The 22,240-nt window shown below is 37.6% G+C and overlaps 1 protein-coding gene across 1 annotated transcript in view; it reads left to right on the top strand.

The window, feature by feature from the left end:
* STK39 (serine/threonine kinase 39) overlaps positions 1-19,836 on the top strand; it is a 103,882-nt gene extending 84,046 nt beyond the window's left edge. Inside the window, exons 15-17 of the mRNA XM_059820461.1 lie at positions 652-720; positions 15,571-15,635; positions 19,762-19,836. Of these exons, the coding sequence (XP_059676444.1) occupies positions 652-720; positions 15,571-15,635; positions 19,762-19,836 (209 nt within the window). The remainder of the gene's footprint in view (positions 1-651; positions 721-15,570; positions 15,636-19,761) is intronic.
* The last annotated feature ends 2,404 nt before the right edge of the window (positions 19,837-22,240 follow it).

Below are 22,240 nucleotides of genomic sequence, written 5' to 3'. Positions count from 1 at the left end.
CTTAGCTGGAATTTAGGCTTCTTCCTGCGGTTCCCTCCTACTTACCTCTAAGCCTTCTAAAGTCTTTTTCCGGGAGCAAGTACTAGTCACAGGGACTTAGGAATTAACCCCCTCGGGTACAGCAATTGATGCAAAATTGATCCAAAGCTCTGAATTTCCTGGGTCACAGTACTTGAAAGCTATTTTAAGCCTAAAGCTCAACATAATGACTGTTCATGTAACTCCTTTGCTCCACTGGTAACAAACAAGAAAGCCTATATAGCACGTCTCTAAATATGCAGAGCAATGGAGGGGATAAAGAAAACAGTGAAAACAACACCAAAACGTAGTTTATTTTCTTGGTTGTGAAGATACTGAACTTGTAAACTGTGTAGGAGTCGGTAGTCAGATGATAGAGGAGAAATGCTAGTGGCCAGGAACGGTCTGTGGGGGGTTTGCAGTGAATCAAATCATCACCTTGTGTGATTTGTTGAGCAGAGGCTGATAGAGATCATTATCTTTTTTCCTCCTAATTAAAGATAATTTTGAATTCAAGCCTGCCTCCATGGGTGTTTTGGAACTAAGATATATTTTTGTTAAATTGCATTGGATGACTGATACTTCTGTTGTTTTTGTGGGCTCTCACACTGTTTCATTTCACCTTTTGGACAGACACAGCAGATGGCGTTTCTCAGGAGCTGTTCTCTGCAGGCCTGGTTGATGGCCATGATGTAGTTATAGGTAAATTACATTTTTTGTTTGCAATTACGCTCTTGTGACAAGTTTGCATTAAATGGATGTGAAAAATGTTTTCTCTAATGCTGGCTTTCACAAAACCCTTTTTGTCCTAATTTTGCTTTCATGTATGCATAGTTCAATCAACGAGTCAATTTTGATACCAGTCCAAGGGTTGCTTTTGGAAGTCAGAAGTCTTTAGTGGTTTGAGAGGGATGATATAATACAGATCTCCTGAAAGATTATTTACAATTCAATAATTGAACATTTTTATGCTAACTTAATTTTTTTGTTTAACAGTAAAATGATTTTTCGGTAGCATTTTGCAAAGTGTGCTTTGGCAGCTCTGAAATTAGTAAGAATTCTGCTTGGGTTCACGGAATTAGAAGCAAGCCAGAGTTCAGGATCTATGGAAATTGCACCTAGAGATATTATTTCTATGGTAAAAAAAAGATAATCAGAAATGTTCTCTGGCTGCTGAGAGGCAAGATACTTCTCTATTTTTCTATTCTGTGCTTCAGTAATTTTTTATTTTATTTTTTTTAAAAATGAAATTCAATGCCTGGCAAAGATGATTGATTTGGAAGTGCTTATTTCCCTGCAGTTCCTTCTCTTCTTCTGGTTGCTCAAGAACAGTAGATAAGTAGTTACCAAAATCAGAGGGGCGGGCTAGTAGATGCTAAATGTGTGAGAACTGAATTGAGGAATACTAGCAAATCAATCTTTGTGTTGTGGTCAAAGAAGTTCATGTAAATTGGTTCAGATACCATTACCAAACTCCTCAATGATATGGAGAGTGTTTTACAAATCCGTAAGTTCATGTGACTTGCCTGGAAGATTATCTACATGCATTTATAGGGTAGATAAAGCATTTCAGAGAGAACCCAATACTTTTTGCTTTTGTATGTTCAAAATACAGATTGATTCTAGCTGATCTAAGAAGCAAAAGCCCTACCTATGCTTTTATTTTAATTTCTAAAGAAAAAGTATTTAGGGGAGGTTTGCAGATGGTACAGGCTAGCAAGTCACTTCTACTGTGCTGTTACTGTAAGGGCTCAGGGGAGAGGGGTAGCTTGGCCTTTGTTGTCTTTTAAACATCCGGTATGAAAAATGCCATTACCATTCTGCTGCTGATGGTTTTGTTAGAATTTTCATTGCCACAAGATACCTTACTTCATTTAGAAATAATAACTAAATTATTTTTTTTCTGGCTAAGAGAAGAATTGTTATCTGTTGGCTGTCCCACCTGCCTGGGCAGTCAGCTGGCACTCTGCGTTGCACAGAAGTCAGTCATGGCTGGCGATGCTGCAGTGCAAGTCCTGCTGGGACCCAGGGAGACCTCTTTTCCCTTCTTTGCTCTTCCCTTCTCCCTTTGCTGCAAAGTTCTCTTCCAGTGCAAAGTGCCAGTACTTCTATGGAAATGGCACCATGAATGGGATTGGTTATCATCTTTCAGGGGGAGTGATGGGGGAAAGGCAAATGAAGATAGATATCCCTCATGGCTTTAGTGATGGGGCTTTGGTCCTTGAAGAAGCATGAATATTTAGATAAGTAAGGTTTTCCCTAGCAGGCTTGGTTAGACACACTGTCTAGTTAATAATAAAAGTTTATTTCCTTGCTTAGTTCCTGCTTTGAATTGCATCAGACTTTGATTTTTAGCACTATGATGATGGTCCTTTCTGTTCTTTCATGTTTATCTTTTTATTGTTTATTGTTTATTTTTATTACTTTAAAAAAAAGTAAGGAAATAAAATTTCTTGTGTATAATAAAAGCATTCAACTTAAATTTAATTTCATTGATTATAATCAGTTTGTATGCTCATTTTTCTGCGATGTTGTAACTCACTTCAAGTTCCACAGGCGCAAATTCTTGCATGACTTTGTACTATAATTTTCACTTGTGTCTGCTTCACCCGTGAAGTTGTTCAAGTTTTCAGATATGTTTGGACATTGTTATCTTCCTAGAAAATTACTTTAGATTTCATGTTTTACTGACAGACAAGTTCTGCTAAATGCAGATTTACTTTTAATTAAAAAAAAAATTAAAGTTGGACTTGAGTTAGAATATGTTTGTGATTTGCTTTGGGAAAACTGGCTAAATGTTGTATGGGCAGGGAATAAAACAACTTTCATGCAAGCAGATTATTGCAAATTTCAGAATTTTGCTGTAGCAGTGCAGTCCTAAGAAATATTTCAGTCCCTTAGTTTAAAGCAATAGGTCATATAACAGAGCAGATGGTGCTGAAAATGTAAATCTACTTACAAAACTAATTTTCTGTGTAAAATGATTTTGTCACCTCGTTCACTCAAAATTAAAAGGTTTAAAATCTTCCTGTATAGGAAGAGGGGAATAGTATAGGAGAGCTTGGTTAACCTTCTTCACCAGAACTGATTCCATTAGCTTCCAGATTGAGAGAGGCTGATAAATTACCTTTCACTTTTCAGCTGAAGCATGCAGAAATTCAGCCTCTATAATACGAATGAAAACAGAGTTCTGAGATAGTCTCATAAAAGTTGTTCCTGTAGTTTCTTTTAATGGATGCTGGAACATTGTAGAGGCTGGGAGAAAACAGAAAGGTGAAAATACCTGTGCTTTTGTTGAACTCAACAATTTGTTGGCATAACAGCTGATTTTCTGAAAGGACACTTGAATAGGAGTCAGCAAAAGCTGTTGTGGAAAGTACAGCCATGGCATATGTGAGCTGAAGCTATTAGTGGGGACCAGCTGATGTGCAAGATCTATAGAATTTGCTGCTAAGCATCAACACACTTCACCTTTTGAGTCTTGCTGGATTTGCTTCACTTAACACAGGCTTCCCAGGAAGATTTCCATTCTGATAAGCAGTAAGTTCAGCTACCTGTTCTGCACAGAAGCAAAAATCCCATCTTGCATGTTCAGTTCTGGCTACGATTGACTGGTTTCTGTTCTTATTGACAGTAGCATTGTTTCACAGGAGGTCCCTAGATCAAGGGAATCAGTGTGAAGAATTTTGTTTGCAGACTAGAGTTTGCATTTGCAGAAGAGAATGAGTCTTGGAGCTTATATGTAGGCATTGGTATCTAGCTGATGAGGTATTTCTATGCAGTACCAAAATAGCCGTATTAAATCATATGAAAGATCCAGAATATTTTCAAAATACATTTTGAGATTAAATATGTTTCTGTGTATATGCAATATATGTATACTAGCTAATAAACATTCATCTAGTAATGCTTTTATTATATTTTTGATACCATAAAGGAAACTCAAATCATATCAACAGTCAGTTCTGTTGAAAATCACATAGTTGCAATCCTATTTCACTGATGTATACAATGTGCATATAATTTCAGCAAAGTCTTAAGCTATAGTTAATCTTCTAGAGGCCTTGCTTAAATTTCAGAACCTGAAGGTACTGTATTTACAGTTATTAAATTGCAGTGTGTGTATATATATATAAAACCTTCCCTTCCTGAATACTGGTTAAATAAAAACCTTGATATCCATGCCATCAAGAAATGTGCATTTGCCCTTCACTATATTAATGTACCTTTATTTTAGGTATTTTTGTCACAAAGTATCTGTGAATACCTTAAGCATCATGGAAGATGTACCTTCACTTTTAAATACACCAAACATTAACTACTGGTAAACGGATATCTGTCTTTAGTGTTGGCACCAGACCCAGCTATCCATTTAGTAACCAGACAAACAGCTTTTAGTCAGTCAAAACAAAAGCTTCCTGCTGAAATGCCTAATCTGTTTAGAAGAACTAGCTGAAAACCCAATAGATGATATTTTGAAATGAGATCGTATTTTGAAAGCAGCAAGCTTTTTCATCAACATCTTGAATGTTTTCTTAAAACGTGAATACAATAGATGTTGTAATAGTTTGACTAAGAGCTTTGGGGTTGTTGGATTTGGGGTGGGGGAGGAGAGGGGCGGGGAGGGGGGTGGAATAGCCTTTTTATTTGGTGCAGTTACTGTGGTAAGTAGACAGGACTTAAATTGGCATCTAGAATTAAAAAAAAAAAGTCAGTCATGGCTGTTCATGGGTTATTTGGCCATGAGTGCAAAGAACACATATCTGACCAAATCCAGAATGACGTTATTTCAAGGGATGTTAAACAGTAAGTAATAGGTATGGTTCCCAATTAATCACAGTATTAAAACATTTGAAATTGAAACAGCTGACTGTCTTAACAGTATCATGTCTGTTGATGCTGAAGGTACTTTCATACTAAAATGGAAAGATGAAAAAGTAGAAGCCCAGTTTGTTAGTATACTGTCTGTAACAACATCTTAACTCATAGCAGCACTGATAATCCAATTCATAGAAAAACCACAGAGTTACACAGTGAATATCCTTGTGCTTTCCTTGGTTTTGCTCTGTGTTTGCTTATACCTAGTTTACTTTGCTGTCTTCTTACATTAATCATCTTTGAAACTGAATGAAGTGATGCCTTTTGTTCAACTAATTTCGGCTTATCATCTTACTATAATCAGAAAATGGGATAGTGCTGCATGAGTAGAAAACATATTGCATTAATTTATGTCCCCAAAGAGTAGTAATGTTGCTGTGGGTAGGTGACTTGGATAGCACTACCATCTGAAGGCAGCATAGATTTGTCATTTAATATCAGTAATGTTTTGAGATGCACTGATATTTGTAATCTTTGAGGGCATTTGTTATAAGTTTGGGGTTTTTTTGTGTCTGTTTATTCTTGTGGTTCAAACTGAGTGAAATAACTGAATTTTTAGTTAAATGTATCACATTTTTGTATGTTCCAAAGCTCAACGTACCTATAAACTTTCTAATGAGAAAATGCCTTTATAGACCCTAACAATTAATTTCAAATTATAGACTAAATGTGTTTACTTTTTAATGTATTATCCAGAAAGGAAACTTACAGATTTAATGAAAACCTGACTGTATTTTAATGGATTTTGTAGAAACTCTTGTGCCTTCAACATGTGCATATAACTCTGTATCTCTTTAGCAAGATAAGCACATGCATTACAGACAGGAGAATATCTCTAAAATCCCCAGGGTTTAACTAAGGACTTAAATATTTCAACACATCTGGCTCATTTAGAGCTAATGCATTGAAGGGTGACTCATAATGACTAGACTGCCGGGAGTTCTGGAAGCTTGAGGTACACCCGCAGGTAATCAAGCTTTGCATCTAATTGTGCCTTTAAAGTTATTTTAGCTCTATGTGTTGTACGTGAAAGGTGCACTTGAGAAAGTATAATGTGTGAAACTGGCTTTTTTCATGCAAGTTCCCACCTTGCTGAATTTTCTGTGAGGTTCAAGGTGGAAAACCAATATTGTGTTAGGTGAGTAATCACTGCTGCTGTAATGGTGGTTGTGGCAGAACTATAAATACATGATGTAAGAAATTCTCCAAGTGTGCAAATTATTCTCTACACATACATGTGTATTCATGTATCATAGTAAATGTGCTTATCTTATAGCCATGATCAAGTAAATAATAACTTTTAGTTACTTTAAGAAAAAAAGGTGGGATTGGCAGTTGACTTCAAATAAAGTTCCTTTTTTCAGCATGCAGTCCACCAGTTCCTACTTAACTGAGTAAATGAGGAATAAATCCGTTTATTAGTGGGATTAGTTTGGGTGTTGCTTGATATAGTAGGTGATAAACTCTTAGGCCTGAAGTGTGTTCCCTGCCCTCATAGGTCTGAATTGTAGTTTTGAGGTCTTTCCTTTCTAGTTTTTTAAAAAAAAAAAGACAACTGTGAATTTGAATCAGAAATTGCAAAGACAGCAATGTAAGTAATGTTCCTCTTTTCAATAGTAATTTAGTTGCTGTTATTTGTTTCCTTGGCATTCACTTCTCTGCAAGTGGTTAGTATGTCAAAATAAGGATTTATTGCAGTTCTTCAAACTAGAGGTAGTCTATTTCAGAACCTAACTGCTGCACATCAGGGAGTCTTTTCTAAATATATTTTTCCTTGTTTCAAGTTTCAGATATAAGGTATTGAAGTAGCCTGCCTGCTATTTCATCTTCTTAATAGTTTTGTCAGAACAATATCTATAATTCATAGCGGAACTTGGGACAGGAGGAGTTGTGAAGATCTGATGGGGAGAGGAGATTACCAGGTAATAATATGCATAGCAGAATGTGACCTGCCTTATTTCTGCATAGATCTACATTTCAACTCTAATCTGGCATGATGAAGGTGTTTGTTAGAGCTGTCTTCAATATCTTGATGACTATCAAACTGTTGTCAAAACCTTCGTCTGAAAGCTAGCACTTTGCTTTCCACATTCAGTCACTGGCAAACGATTTTTTCAACCTTGTACTCTGACTCATTCTTTTGTATAGAGAATTTATGAGCACAATTTACTGTAATATCTCAGGCTTGTTAAATATCCCCACTAGCAATGTTGGGCAGCAGGTCTAAATTTGAGACTAGGCTGAGGTTTAGAATGCTCAGGATCATCAAAATGCTTTTCTCAAAATGCAGGGGAAATTGGGAAGTCTGTATATACTTCTCCCTCATCTTCCCATTAGACACATGCAGAATCAAGGTCTGAAAAGATAAGCATTTAAGTACCCGAATATATTCTACTTACGTTTTTATAACACTTTGTTTTAAATGTGCAGTGGTTTGCCTAAGTGTTTGCCTAAGTACCTTCACACACTCTGCGGGGAAAAAAGAAATCAATCTGAAATATCAATCTTCTATTTTTTCATAAGTTTCTCGGAAAAGGTAGAATTTGCCAGTTACAGTAATATTTTAATTTAATTAATAAAAACAGTTATCACAATTTCAGGTTTTGTGTTTTTTTTTTTTTTTCTCCTTTCCCTTCCTTCTCGCAGATTGTGGAATGTAAAACATTACCTTGGGATCAGCTATCCATACTGAATAAGTGAGAATTTGGGAGTTTAATCATATGTTATTGGAACTGAAATAGGTAGATTTCTAGCACTAACTTATTTCATTTTCCGTTTTGATACAGTGCTCCTGTTTCATAAAATACACTGTTTCTGTTGGGTGGGAATTTTTCCATCAGCTACCTAAAGAATGCAATCTTAATATATTTACTTTATCAGTCCTCAGTTTTCCAATTTTTGTCTGTGACCCCCTGGGTATTAATACCCCATGTTAATGGATCTTAATGTGAAGACATTTGAGGTCTACTATTATTCCATAAACTCTTTTATTCTTTCAGTTTGAGCAAGGATAGATAAAGTCTTTATTTGTCTGTAGATGTCAATCAGGAATATATGTCCCTGATGTCTCTTCCATGCCTTTGCCTACTCCACTCTAGAATAACATAGCGTAACCAGTTAGTTGTTAAAGCTTTGGTCCCACTTCCCCCCTGCCCTTTTTTTGGAACAAGATATCCTGATGCCAAACTATTAGTTAATGTCCTTAAAAATGTCTAAAAAGACGTGAACTAGCCTAAACCTTGGTTGTCTGTATCGAATAAATGAATTAATACCTAAGTTAAGTCAGCACAGATTTTGGTACTCACTAGGGGTAGCACAGCCTGCACCTATGAGTATTCTGTACATAATTTGAAGTATTGCTTGCCTCCTTTCTTTACTATTGCTGTATGTTGAGCCATTCTTTGGGAGGTGGGGATGGTTTTATTTGGTACAGTTCTTCCCCGTGCCTGGTAGTTTACACACACGTGAAACAGCATACACTCCTGCGTTTACCATGTTTACGATATTGGGGCTCGGAAACCCTGTGAACCAGAGGGCTCAAGCGGTGTTAATAATTACTTTAAGCTGTGGGAATTGCATTGTGAAATTGTAGTCCTGTTCATCAGGATGCTGTAGGAGACCTTTTTCAGTCTCCCAGTGTGCCTTTGAAGGGAGAAGTGCTTTGGCCTTCTGTTGTCCTGTAGCTGTCCTCTTTAAGCTGTGTTTTCTGATTGTGAGGCTGCAAATCAAGCTGTTTGATATTAAAGTAGCAAATGTTAAAATGGAGACAGTTTCCACTGTCTTTATCTATATCTACTGATTCAGCAATGTACTTTGAGAATGCAGACAAATTTGTGAGCCTTAATCTCCCTTTGATAAATTCCTAATGACAGCCTCTTCATAAATAATACATTTCTAAATGTTTTTAATGTTTCTGCCTTATCAGTGTCCAATAGCTCCCTCAGAAGAGAAGCCAGGCTTGCTGTTGATCTTTCTATTTTCTTATAATAATCATGTCTAGCTCCTTGCAGTCCTCTAGCAATAAACACTTGTTAGTTAGCTGTCACAGATCTCAAAATGCTTTAATATTTCCCTTGTTAATGTTCTCAACGTAAACAAAAGGGATTTTATGACTAGCATCCTGAATGAGTGAACTAATGGAATCGCACTGCACTTAAAAGACCTTTTGACCTCGCTTTGAAAAGCCTTTTAATCTTTCATGCAGACAGTTCATGAGCTATTAGATAATAAGAAAGTCAGAGATCTGGAGGAATTGTTACCAAAAGCTTTAAAGGTTGATTGCTTTGATTGTTTGCATAATATACTATAATCCAGTGCTAGCTAGGTTTTAAATCTTAGTTTTGATTTTGTTATGAACTTGCAAATGCATGAAAACCACTGTGTAGTATGAAATATAATGAATGTATATATTGCAATGAACCTCTTGCAATACGTGAAACCACCTCAAGAGTGTGCATAATAAATTCAGCCCTTTGGAGGAAAGCCCTACTAGCAGCTGAATTTTCATGAGTGGTAATTCCATTGAAAAGTATTCCCTGTCACTCAGGCATCCTCCTTCCTGATACATAATACCCATACAGGAGAATACAGCATTAATCCTCAAACCAGCAGACTCCCAAGGCAGTTAATTATATAGAACTCCATGTATCAGATGAAAATGGCAAAACAACTGCCTACAGTTGGGGAAGAGGTAGTATTTGAAACAATCAGCAGGAAAGCCAGTAAATCTGTGGAGCTTTGAGTTTGGCCTCTCTAACAGCAATACTGCTGATGAGGTAGGGAGTAGTTGAAGGTGGCTATTTCTTAATAGACTGAGTTTTGGACTACATAAAAATTATTTCACTTTTCACTTATTAAAAATATTTTTCATTTTCTCAGAGCTTATAATTTTTCAGGGGTTTTTTGTGACAGTAATTTTGTGCCTGAGTAATGTTTTCCCTGTCCTTATATCTGAATTTCAGGATTACAATATGCAATAGCTTTGCAAACTGTTGAACCTAAGCATACTGTCAGAGAATCCACTCCACATCCACTCCTTTCAAAATGGAAAAGCAGATGAATCATTATTCTTTTGAGAGCACCCCAGAAATATAATCTCAAGCTTTAGATTCTGCTTGTGTCTGTGTTTATGCCAGATGGCTCTGGCTCAGTTGGCTGGGTCGGTATTGTACTGGAAATAGTTCTGCTGTACTTCATATAGCTTTATTTACTGTCTCATTAATTTTAACTTTTCCAGAAGTTTTCCCTATTCAGAAGCCATTAGGGTTAGGTTTCATGCTGCATGAAGAATTTTAAATAACCAGGCAGAGTCCTGTCACATTAAAAGAGCAAACCAGCTATTTGAGACTGTCCAAAGTATGGTTATTCTCTCATATTTATTTGTGATCTTGAAGATGGCCTTTTTTGTTCTGTTACCTCAGCTTATATTGATGACTTATTTAAAAATTATAACTGATGTGGTTGGCCAAAATTGGCATATAGCAAAGACTGATTTGTAGTATATTCTACATAAATATGCATGCTAGAGGACTGCAGATATATGGGGGTTTTTTTATTTATTACATCTGCAATTAGCAGCCTGTGTTGTGTATATTTATACACTGGGTTTGACCTTTTATCCTATTGCATGTTCCGCAAGTGCAGACACTTATTTTGACAGAGTGGCACAACCATTTGTCACTGAGCAAAACCTGTAAAAGAACCTGGAATGATTTGTGGTACATAGGTTGATTATATGTCCTTCAGAAGCCTTCTGAAGAAAGCGGAACGGCACCTCATTTATTGTTGTAAACAACAAAAAGCCTATTGCACTAACTGCTACTAAGGTTTGAAGAGGGCTTTTGCTCCAAGGCACGATTTGAAGTATACTCTATTTACTGGAGGTTACTGCTGGCAAAGGTTTTTCCATCACCACTTAATTTTTTCCTGCAGTTATCTTGTTCATGATTCTTCTTCTGACTTTTATAGGAGCATGGCCATAACATCTTGAGAAAACACTCTGCAGTATAAAGTTGTGTCTAGTATATCCAGGCCTTGTAGAAGCAGTGAATTCCCAACAGGATTTGAAATTGTCAATTAGTGCTGCTTGCAGGCAAACTAATCTACTGTGAATTTCAGAAGTACAACATCCAAGGCGTGACTTCAGAGTACTTCAAAGAAAAATGGCTTTGTCAATAGGAACTGTAGTATACTTACCTTAGAGATAAGGCATAAAGTAGAATCCAGAGACATGTATTTTACAGTGTTCTCCACTTTTCCAAATAATTTAAGTATCAGTGGAGAGAATGATTCCTACCTCTCTAGAAACTCCTAATGTGAAACACCTTTTCACTTGAGGGAGAGCATTACCGTCTTAAATTTACTTTGTTCACTGGCTTGCAATAGCAGAATTGTTGGGCGCGTGGGGGAGGGAGAGGTGGTGAGAGTGGGATGGTTATTTTCCTCCCTAGAGTTTGCAGATGTGGTTGGGTTCATCTGCATTTAGAAACTTTAGGCTCATTTTTCGTATTTAAACCAAATTAAAGCTTTCTATGTGGACTTTACTAGGAGGGTTAGTGAGTCTCGACCTAGTAAATAATTTTCCTTGATGAAAAGAGCCTAAATTTAGTAGCTGGGGGAGATGTTCATCAGTAAAGCCTAATAGCAGTTCCACTTAAAAGTAATTGTTTTTCTTTCTTGCCCGATGTGACCAGTAATTCTGAATAGGGCTGAACAGTAGCAGCAACTGCTTGTATGTGAGAACAGTGTTTACTGTTGTGAGCATATGTCTGGCTTGAATTTCTCGGTGTCTTTCAGGAGACTTTGCATACTTAGTGGTCCAAACTGTGTAGGTTTAGTAATAGTCCTAAATCTTTAGAAATACATTCATAAGAGTGGTAAGTCAGTTACATTTAATGCAACTGATAGCATAATTTAATTGCATTTAAAGTAGGATGAGTATTCCACTCTAGAGTATGTTGTTCTATTTGTAATTTTGAGGATGTCTCTACTGTAGTTAAGATGGGATCCCCAAATTTTCTGGAGAAATAATTGGAAGGCACTGCAGGCTGACTTTCAGGAAGGACTTTAAACTGCTTGGATGGCTTCTGCTGCCTGTGCTGTAGGCTCTATTTCTAAAGGAAGGTAACGAAACTAGAGATGCCATGGGCACCTGCAGTTCATGGGTTACTGCTGTTTTTCCTAGCTGACTATACCGGGCCCCAAAAGATTCCAGTTACCAGTTGAGCCCAGATCTTCAAGGTGTTTAGGTGCAGAGAGACATGCCCAGTGCTATGTACTTATTGAGGTCCTAGAACCTTTTGGCTTGCACTAAGGTGAAAAGGATAACCATTGTCTCATCCCTAAAAAAAATGAACCATATTTTAAGTAGTTTCCTGAAATGCAGGCTTAGGTATCCAAATTCAGACAGTTGCCTCTAATTGTTGGCCTTGCAGTTTAAATAAGGACAAGACCTAGCAAAACAAAAGCAAGAAGTTAGAAAAATTAAAAAGATACCAACAGGACTGTATGGTTTTGCTCAGTAATTACACGTGCATATTTGATTCTTAGTTAATGTTAATTACTTATGCTTTCAGATATTGCAGAAAGAGCAGGCCTTTGGGGGGATTCACATTCACGGGGGCTTGACTGAATAGGATTAATGACATTATTTTGGCAAAATAATTTTTATTGCCATTCTACAAAGACCAGAAGATGTAAACCACAGAGTACCAAAAGTCACAGGTGAAACGCTAGTTTCACTTGAAAAATGCTGAATGCATATAATTGAAATTGAAAAGATCTTTCTGTAGGAAACTGCAGGTGTGACGATTTTTTTGTGTTAACTTGTATTCTAATATTATGTTGCAGGTCTGCTTTCTCATTTTCAAGCATAGCCTGGAAACATCTGGCATTACTCCCTTAAATCCTCCTAATCTTCTGTTTGATTAAACATGTCCCACTCTAGTTATGGCCCATCAGAGAAGCAAAACTAAAGCATATTTCATATGCTTGCTTCAGATGTTTTTCTAGCATTTTGTATGTAAAAGTTTTTGGCTTGTGTTCATATTAAAAGTAAACAAGTGAACAAATAAAACTGTCCCTGTAGCTTTTTAATGAGCACTGTTCTTTGAAAAGCAGCTTTCTTGAAGAATGATATCCATCTAAAATATCACTCCTTTTTGTTGTGGTGTTTAATTAACAAAAAAAGTAACTAGAATTAACTATTTACCTATATTGCTAGTTGATATTTTGCAATTTTTGCTTTGAAAATTTTAATTTCTTCCCTGGTAAAGAATCAGCAGGAAGGTTAGGATTTAAGATTTTGATACTACTTGTGAAGTCCTCAGTGCTGCTTTCCAGTGTATGATAGTTCATTAAAACACTTGCTGATAATGGGCTACTGTTTGCAAGTGCAGGAATAGTAACTTTGCCCAAGGGCAGCTGGAAGGTTTTGCATTCAGGCGCAATAGCCAAGCAGCATGCTGACTTGCCTTAGCTGTTCTGCAGCGGCTCAACATTAAATAAAAGGCTGCCTCTCCTGAAGATGAGCATGCATTTGAAGCTCATCTTTTTGTAACATTTTATAAGAGGTGAAGTTAGAAATCTTTGGATTTAGGACCCAGCTCCTGTCTGGTTTTGTAGCACTGCGTCTCCATTTCAGTGAAGCCAGCTAACACTAGCTGGAGAACTTGTTCTTTCTTCTTTCTTTTTTTTTTTTAAGACATGTTTTATGGGGATTTGGATAAGCCAGAGCTGCTTTTGAGTGCATGATCCTATTTTACAGATTTTTTAACACGTAAAAAATTGAAGCTATTCTATCCTGGCTTCAGAAGCTATGAGGCTGAACACTCCTTTTTGCCTAAGTATGAGGTTCTAAGTATTAATTGTAATGAAAAGCTTTATCTGTATTTGTATGTATTTTATCAGGTAGGAGGTATTGCAATAAAATTGACTTATTGATTGTGGAAGTGAATTGTTATTAAAATAAAAACTGTTTCTAATGGCTAGAATAAAGAAGATGATGAATAATGAAGCTTTAAAAATGGAAAGACTTTCTATTGTAGTGCCTGTAGTTGAGTTCATTTAACTGTGAAGGTTAATTTTTTTTTTCTTTCCAAAAAGTGTTCTCTACAAAATGTACCTTGTGGTTGTTTTTAAGGCTTGTTTTTGGTTTCAAACACCCTTTCATCCCCAGTCAAATTTGTCACAGGTGTATAAACAATCCTTGGTGCCATTTCAGTGGTATAAAGTAAATGAGACCCCAAAAAATTTAATTTGCATTTAACAGTGGTAGATTGGCTTAATTGTTTACTACTCTAAATTCCCTTGCCAAATACTGTACTTCCCCCTCTGAGGCTATTTTCTGTTACTGCACAGTGAATCATTTATGATCAGGCACAGATAGAGTGAAATTATTGTGATCTTAGAAGATGGAGGAAGTAGGAACCTGAGTTTGTAGCAGTAAGACATTCAACATGCAAATGTTTTCTATATATCTTCCATCTTACGAAGTCTGTCGAAATTATTATTTATGGAGAGCATCTGGTTTCTTGCTTCTCTGCTTTATGGTACTTACCGATTCAGTGTACTAAGAAATGTCTGCTACTTAATACCTGTTTATTTGCTTTTTAAAATCTTGTCTAAACAGCTCTGCCAAGCATGGAGTCTTTTCTCTCATGCTGATGTTGTGAGATGACATCTTGGGCTCATAAGTCAGTCTTGAACAAAGGCTCTCAATGATTCGGTCTGAGTTAGCTCAGGATCTATGACTGTGCAAAGCTGGGGAGCAAATTTACTAGATGTACAAAGCTGAAAGCAGCCAATTTTTTGGTCAAGATTAATGGTAGCAATATTGTAAAAAATAGACCAATTAAAACTGTGACTTAGGTGTTTTGATAGAAAAAGGTTTTATTATTCTCCTGCCTTCTCCTCTGGATTAAATTATTCCCTTCCTGCTACTTCTGTTACGGCATACAGCTTCCTTCTCTGGACACTCAGGCCCTGTAGATCTAGTTAAACTGTTTATTGCTGTTACATCACAAATCTCGGTCATGCTTACTGAGAGAGTAGTTTGAAGATCAGCTCCTTTTGTATCACTCTCTCACTTTTGCTCATTTTTCTTTTGGTAGTGAGCTGTAACAGATCACCAAGAGTCTGTGTGGGTACTAATGCCAGCCCAAAAAAGGGACAGAAGCACACACATAAAGTCAGGAGAAACAGAAGTTAGAGGGGACAGTGAGCTCAGCCTTTTCCTAGAAACTTGTGCTGATGGTGGCCCTGGCTATAGTAGAAACATGATATAAATCATGACAGCCATCAGCTTATCCTTGGCTGCGTGATTCTCCCGTTTTCCTTGCACTTGTATTTGTGTGGTTGTTAATTGTTTATGGAATAGGCTAAGCTGAAAATTAGTAGTTATTTTTTTCTGTCATTTGGTTTTCAGGCAGATTTTTCCCTTGAATCAGTTCATATAGTCACAAAGTATCAGTGACTGCAAAAGAAAGGAGGCAGGATTTATGGCAGCCCAGCTGCCCTCTGACTTTCAAATGACAGCTAGAGAGTGATTAAATGATTCAGGTGGTAATTTACAGACATGTATGTGTGTAGAATTAAGCAGAAGATTCAACATGAGGCTTGATGTCATGTTGAATGCAATTTTCTGTAAATCATATTTTTTCATATTTTATTTTACAGTTGCTGCTAACTTACAGAAGATAGTAGATGATCCAAAGGCCTTGAAAACATTGACTTTTAAGTTGGTAAGTAAAAGCGTGAAGGGAAGATACAAACTAATTATCACAGTATTCACACAGAGTCTGGGTTTTCTCTCATTTACAGCTATTTTGCTGAATAAATGTGTTGACAGATGATTGAAATTGCCAAATGTGAGAGGAAAAAACTAAACCCTATTTTGACAGGATATTAGGGATATGTACAGTCAGACAGCTCCATAACTGTGCAGGGGGAAGGAGGTTCATTCACACATGTTCTGAGGATGTCTGAGGTTTAGGTGAGAAACTGCAGGGAGAAGACCCCTGGGAAGAATTGCAGAAACAAGTATAGCAGAGAAAACTAGCTGTTAGGTTAACTCCCCTCCACCCCCCACTCCTACAGCTTTGCCCTGGCTGAATTGTCCTTTGCTAATGGACATTTTGTTCCAATCCTGTTTTTTCTAACACCTGCCACCATTTTTCTTGCATGCAGGTTGCCCTCTTCACTGCTTGCTTCTCTTTACTTCTTCCCTTCAACCTTCTTTCAGTTGACCCTTCCCACTTGCAAGTTTATCTTGTTCCCACTGTATTTCACTACTGTTTCTCCCTCCCCACCTCTTTCTGTGTTAATGTATATACAACATCAGACCCTGGTTTTGGGCTTAGGACTGTTTTCTGTGCTGCATTTTGTGCCCTGGACCACGGTCCTAATTTTGGTCAATTTTGATACTATCATGATAGATCTAATTTAATATTAATAACTTTACATTGCAAAAACTTAATTCAGAATTGATGTGCTGTATTTGTTTTTTTTTGATTTCCTGCTAAAATTAAGTTGAAAATTTACATACCTAAAGCTATTGAATTATTAGCTATGTAAATACCAAACTCTTACCAATTAGCTTTTAGCACCCCTTGCTGAGAGTGACTCAGCTGCGTATGAAAGACGAGACCGAATGTCTGTCAATAAGTAGGTCTCCAGAATCGCAGCTTTGTTTCTAAGAGCAGCTGCTTCAGATGGGCTGTGGAGAGCCATTTTTAGAGCGTAAGTGACCTAGTTGATGATAATGTATTAATTCTTCCCATGTCATTTTTTAAACATTGATTTGAGTAGTTTAAACTGCCCAAATCATTTGGACTAATTTTTCCTCTACAGTCCAGTAACACCACCAGAATTTACACGTTTCTTTTGGGAAGGGGTTGGGGTGGAGGAATAAGGACACATAACTCCAATTGTTTTGTTTCTGTGGCCCTTACTATCTAAGTAGAGCCTAAAGGCTGATGCTTCTCTTCTTGCAGCTGATCTGTGTTCTTGCTGTCTAAACATCTGACTTAGCTTTATTGTTTAGTCAGTGGCATCTCACCAAGAGCATTTAGATACATAGATACTCCAGAGGCTCCCTAGAAGTCTGGGTTTCTAGTTCACACATTTAAAATAGAGGCTTGAGATTCTGAAATGTAATACACCATAGTATCCAGTTAACATTTATATATGTTGAAAACAAATCCACTTGAAAATTTAGGTTGGGGTATTTTTGTGATTCAGTTGGATTTATTGCTGGGGTGCAGTCAATGTCACATGGTATTTCAGATTCCAGTGAGTGAATGCTGTTACAATCCTACTCCTTACCGTTATCAGAAATAATAGACAATCCAGAATCAATGTCTTTGTCCCTTCTTGAGGTAAGTTCCATTGGCTAGGTAACAATTCCTGAGGTAAATTTGTAACCTAAGTTTCTTCCTGATATTTTTAACCTAGGTTTCCTGCATTAGTTCCCTACTTCCCGGGAAAAGAACATAACCGCAAGAAAATTCCTAGTTTATGCTTATCCTTGGATTGATTTAATATATGTTCCATTTCTGCCTGTTTCTGTATTGTGTAGTGGAGTTGCTAAATGAATTGTTGCATAGGAGATCTCTGTCATTTGTTTGTATGTCCTACTGAGTCTTTGTTACCTCTCAGCAAGGTCTCACTGGATTTGAGAGCACTTGTATACAACTTGATTAAAACACATTTTGTTGGTAAATATTTCATGGGGATTCAAAGTCTAAATGTAGCTAATCCTATATCCATCAGAGAATTCAATTGAAAAGTGCTCTTTAGTCTAGGATTAGTTACTACTATTTGTGAACAAGGAATCTGATTAGTATCCCACTGCTTGCAGATTGCTTTTGCTGGTATTTTGCTGGTATATAATATTTCTATCCAAACAGCAAGCATTTTCATCTTTGGGGAAAAAAGAACAACAACTTATGTCTTAACTGTTCTTAATTACTGCCAAAATGGTAAAGAAAGTTATTAAAGCGAGGTGTCTGGATGAATCTGTCTTTTAACGTTGGATCTGCCTCTTGCATATTTTTTTTAACAGTGCATCTTTGATCTTAACAATGATGTCATTCTACAGAACATATATAGTATTAAACCTCCCTTAGTTGTCTTGGCTAACACAGAATGATGACTTCCCTGCAGGATCCAGCTGTCCACACTTTGGGAAGGAGGCTGCTTTAATACTCAAGTGATCTTGGCAACACTTAAGGAAACACAAAATTACTATGCAGCATAATTTGCATTTTTATGTAAGGATTTTTCATATGAAAAAGGGAGGAAAAACCCATTAATGAAAGAATGCATTCACCCACTAAACAGCAAATTGCAAATACTAAGAGCTTTTCTGGTATGCTGCAGTTTGTGCACAGTAGCTGTACTTATGCTAAGCACAAAATATAAGCTAATAGGTTCCAGGTACATTAAATATTAGATAATATTTATTGATAAAGCATTTTAAAATCTATATGCATCTAGATATGTTACTTAGCATGGCTTTGAGGAGATTGATACCTAGCTAGAGTGTAGAATGATGTTAATATTAGCTCTATTTATCATGGTGTTTTAAGTGCAAAATTCAAACTCCATTTATTTAGTAAATTTGCAGTCCAAAAACCATTGAAATATCTTAATAGTAACCAGTGGTGACTATCTCAGACCTTTAACTTGCTGCTTCAGTGGAATAAGACCTGTGAAATACTCTCTGAAGAGAGAACTTCTGTTCTCTGTGTCTGATCAAAGTAAATTTGAAGGAGTAGCCTGACGTAATGCTTCCACAAGTATCGAGTGAGTTTATTTTTGGTTATGAAAACTCAAAGGATAATGTTACTTGGTGCACCTTGTGTGTACAATCTGAGAGCTCTTTTCCTTATATTGCATACGCACAAACCAGTTCTACTAGAGGATTCAGCTGCTACTAATGCATAAAAGGATCAAGAGCATTTTTATAGGGTGAACCAATTGTTCTGACAGTTTTTTTGGGGATATGCCAAAGAATCTGAAGGCATCTGTCATAAGTAATTTACCATTATACACTATTCATCCAATTGTATTATTATTTTGATTTATCTACCACACAGATGAAGAATGCATAAAAATCTTTATTTAAAATGTAGTCACTTCTGTCCTACAGAAGCAAATTTTGTATTTAAAAACCAAAATATAAAAATATTTTGCCTACAGTATCTGTAATTTTTTTAAAGCAGACCTAAAGTAACTTCAGTCCTGAGCAAGGTGGTTTTATATTCTTACCATTATTTGTGAAAAATGAACTGATTACTTCTGCCAGTTTGTACTGTGACAGGCTTTACTGAAGAATCTCAGCTGTACAATTTTAAGTGCTAGATTGTACTGGCAGAAAGGAGCTGTCCTTTTGCAAATATTAGTATTTACTCTTTGTAGACTGCTTCAATCTCTTTTTTAAAAATTCAGTGGCTTGGTATTCCAAACAGAGTTGATAGCTGGACTCAAGAGACATTTGGTGTCTACAGCACGATGGTAAAAGGTGGATTCTATATGTGTAGGTTATGTGCTCTTCATGAGTGAAAACAGCATGCTCACATGAAAAAGCAAATTTAGCTCCAGTCTGGAAAGTTTGGGTTAAAGAATTTGGGTCTTTAAGTGTTCATATCCCAATATTTTTTTCATAATTTTTAATATTGATTAAGAGAGTTTGCTAAAATTAAGGATGCAGTTGGCTGATGCTGACAGAGGATACACCAAGCAGTCTGAAAGCTTTCCTTCAAGTAACCTGTTTGCTGACTAGGCAATACGGGGAAAATTTCTAGCCTGGCTGTCAAATCGTCCTTTGTAGCGTAATATACTAAACATTTCTATTTGTACTTGCAGGCCTCTGGCTGTGATGGCACTGAGATTCCCGATGAAGTGAAACTGATTGGGTTTGCTCAGTTAAGTGTCAGCTGATGTCTGTCCCTTGACCCCAAGCCGAATTGTGAGGTTGCGAAGAGGCCAGCTTAGATGCAAAGGAAAATTAATGCACCACCCACTGAGTTCTGCTTCATTCTCTAGCAATTCACAAAGTCAGAACAAGCAAAGCCCACAGCTACACCGCTGCTGCTAACATTCAAAATGCTACTAAATGTCTCTTAGCAGTTGATTTGGACTCCCCGTAAGTGAAAAGCCTGTGGAAATGCACTCAGGTGGCTGTATTTATTGGTTACAAAAGGAATTTTCTATCAAGCTTACTTCTTTCATAAACTTTGAGTGATACTATTTTACCTGTACTTGTGGTTGATAATACTGCCTCTGTTCTGTTACATTTAGAAATTAACATAAATATAAAAGTTAAGGATTATTAGCCAAACTTGAGTTCTAGTTTTAAAACTGACTGTGAATTTTATTTTTCATATATTTATGCATTACACATCCTAGTAATAAGAAAATGATTTGACTTGATTACATGCTATTTGCAGTTAATCTCCCATTATTTAAAAAAGTTTCAGGTATATCTTTGAGGTATTTGGTAACTTCTGGGTTTTTTTTTTTTTTGAAATTAATTAATTAGGCATTAGCAAGCTTTTGTTGGTTGTGTGTCTAAAAACCAGTCCACAAACTGATTGTCAAGGGAGTGGGAGGTGCCTTGCAGACATTAATGTTTTAAGAATGTGCCTGAGGCTGCTTAAGTAAATAATCTCCATTTTCTAGAAGTACCATACATATGGTACAATATATATAAATATATATCGTTATCTGAGCTAGGAGGGGATATATGGTAGCAAAGGTGTTAAGAGTATTTTGACTATGCTTTATTGGGGAGTCTATGAGCTAGAACTACTTTGAACTGTTGTCGTTAAGGTAGACTGCTTACGGTGTCCATCTCTGATCCAACTTATCCTTAATGATAGAAACCAGTTTCATACAGGTGATAAAAACTTGAAGAACGGAACTGAAGCTTTACTTGAAGTTCTGCAAAATACCAAGGTGGAGTGAAAATAATAGGGCTTTGTGCAATGATCAAGTAAACTCTGTTACAAAGAAAACACTTCTGACCCAAGTAGTCTTATGCTTAACCTGTGACATAGATGTTATGGAGCTAGCAAACCTTAGAAAGACTTTCAAATCTGGAGACGTGTTTCTTGGAGGTTACAATTTAAACTACTTCCTAGCTAATCCTAGATAATCGGCAGCTCTTTAATGTACTGAAAATGGCGAATATATATTATTAAAAGAAGTTATTTATAATGCCTTGTCATAATTGTTGAGGTGTTCTAGAGCCATTTGCATACAACTCAATGTAATCCCATCCTACTGTTTACATGATGATTACTCCAAGATGACTGCAAAGGTTAAAAAAATAAAATAAAAATAAAAATGTATTGCACAAACAGATTTGTATGTTGAATTTCCACGCTCTGTGTGCATTTCGACGGCTGTGCGGCAGGACGATTTTATACATGTTTGCTGCCCTTATTTAGTTTACGAGCAGCACCTGCGCAAGGGACGGGTTTCCTCGCTTTGGGGAGAAGGGGAGAAAACACTGCTTTGTTGCTCATGGGAGGGGGTTGCTCTTGGCCGCTTGCCTTCCAGTGCTTTGCATAAGCCACTTTTGACTCCTAAGGTGTTTGTACTTCAAGAAATCGTTCGGTTACTCAGGGCAGGACCTGTATGCCTGTAGGATGCTGGTTTGTGTGGGGAAGAGGGCGAGAGGGGCCCAGGGCAGGATCAGGGCTGACACCTGCAGCCCCCAGCCCAGGTGCAGGGCTGGTGGCCACAGCTGAGGCTCACGGGGGCAGTCCGGGCCCTCCTCGGGCAATTGGTGCCCTCGGGCCCATGAGGGTGGGGAGCCCTGGTCCTGGGGGAGGGTTTTGGCAGCGCAGCAGGGCTGGGTGCCGCGCCGTGGGGTGGAAGGGCCCTGTGCTCCGGTGGGGCCTGGCCCGCAGCCGGCTGAAGGCAGCGAACAAAAACGGTAAGTGTGCCTTTCCTCAGTGACAAAAATGGTGTGTCTTTTCTTAGCTTCGGGGTGTCTTTGCAGGTGTGGGTGTGGCATGATAGATAATCTGCTTGGTATCTCTTCTGCGTCAACAGTCTCTTACCTCAGTGCTCTATAACTGGCCCTTTAGCTCTTGCCTTACGTTGGTTAATGCTTTGCCTTGCTCAGCGTGCGCACGCTTTGCAGCTGGCTCCCGGGGCCAGCCGGAGGGGGAGCTGGGCAGGGGACTTCGGGCAGCTGCCAGCGGCAGCAGGGCGACGGCTGTGTCTCCAGGGCCCTGCCGATACGCGGCCAGGGAGCCTCCGCCTCGGCTGCGCTGTGAGAACAGGGGCACGGCGTTGTGTCTGATCTGGGGGGCAGGCTGCAGTTTGGCAGCTA

The sequence above is a fragment of the Gavia stellata genome, chromosome 8 (genome assembly GCF_030936135.1).
Source record: "Gavia stellata isolate bGavSte3 chromosome 8, bGavSte3.hap2, whole genome shotgun sequence".
In the NCBI taxonomy this organism is placed as follows: Eukaryota; Metazoa; Chordata; class Aves; order Gaviiformes; family Gaviidae; genus Gavia; species Gavia stellata.
The sequence above is the reverse complement of the archived record's forward strand: the minus strand, read 5'-3'. Positions and strand labels throughout refer to the sequence as shown.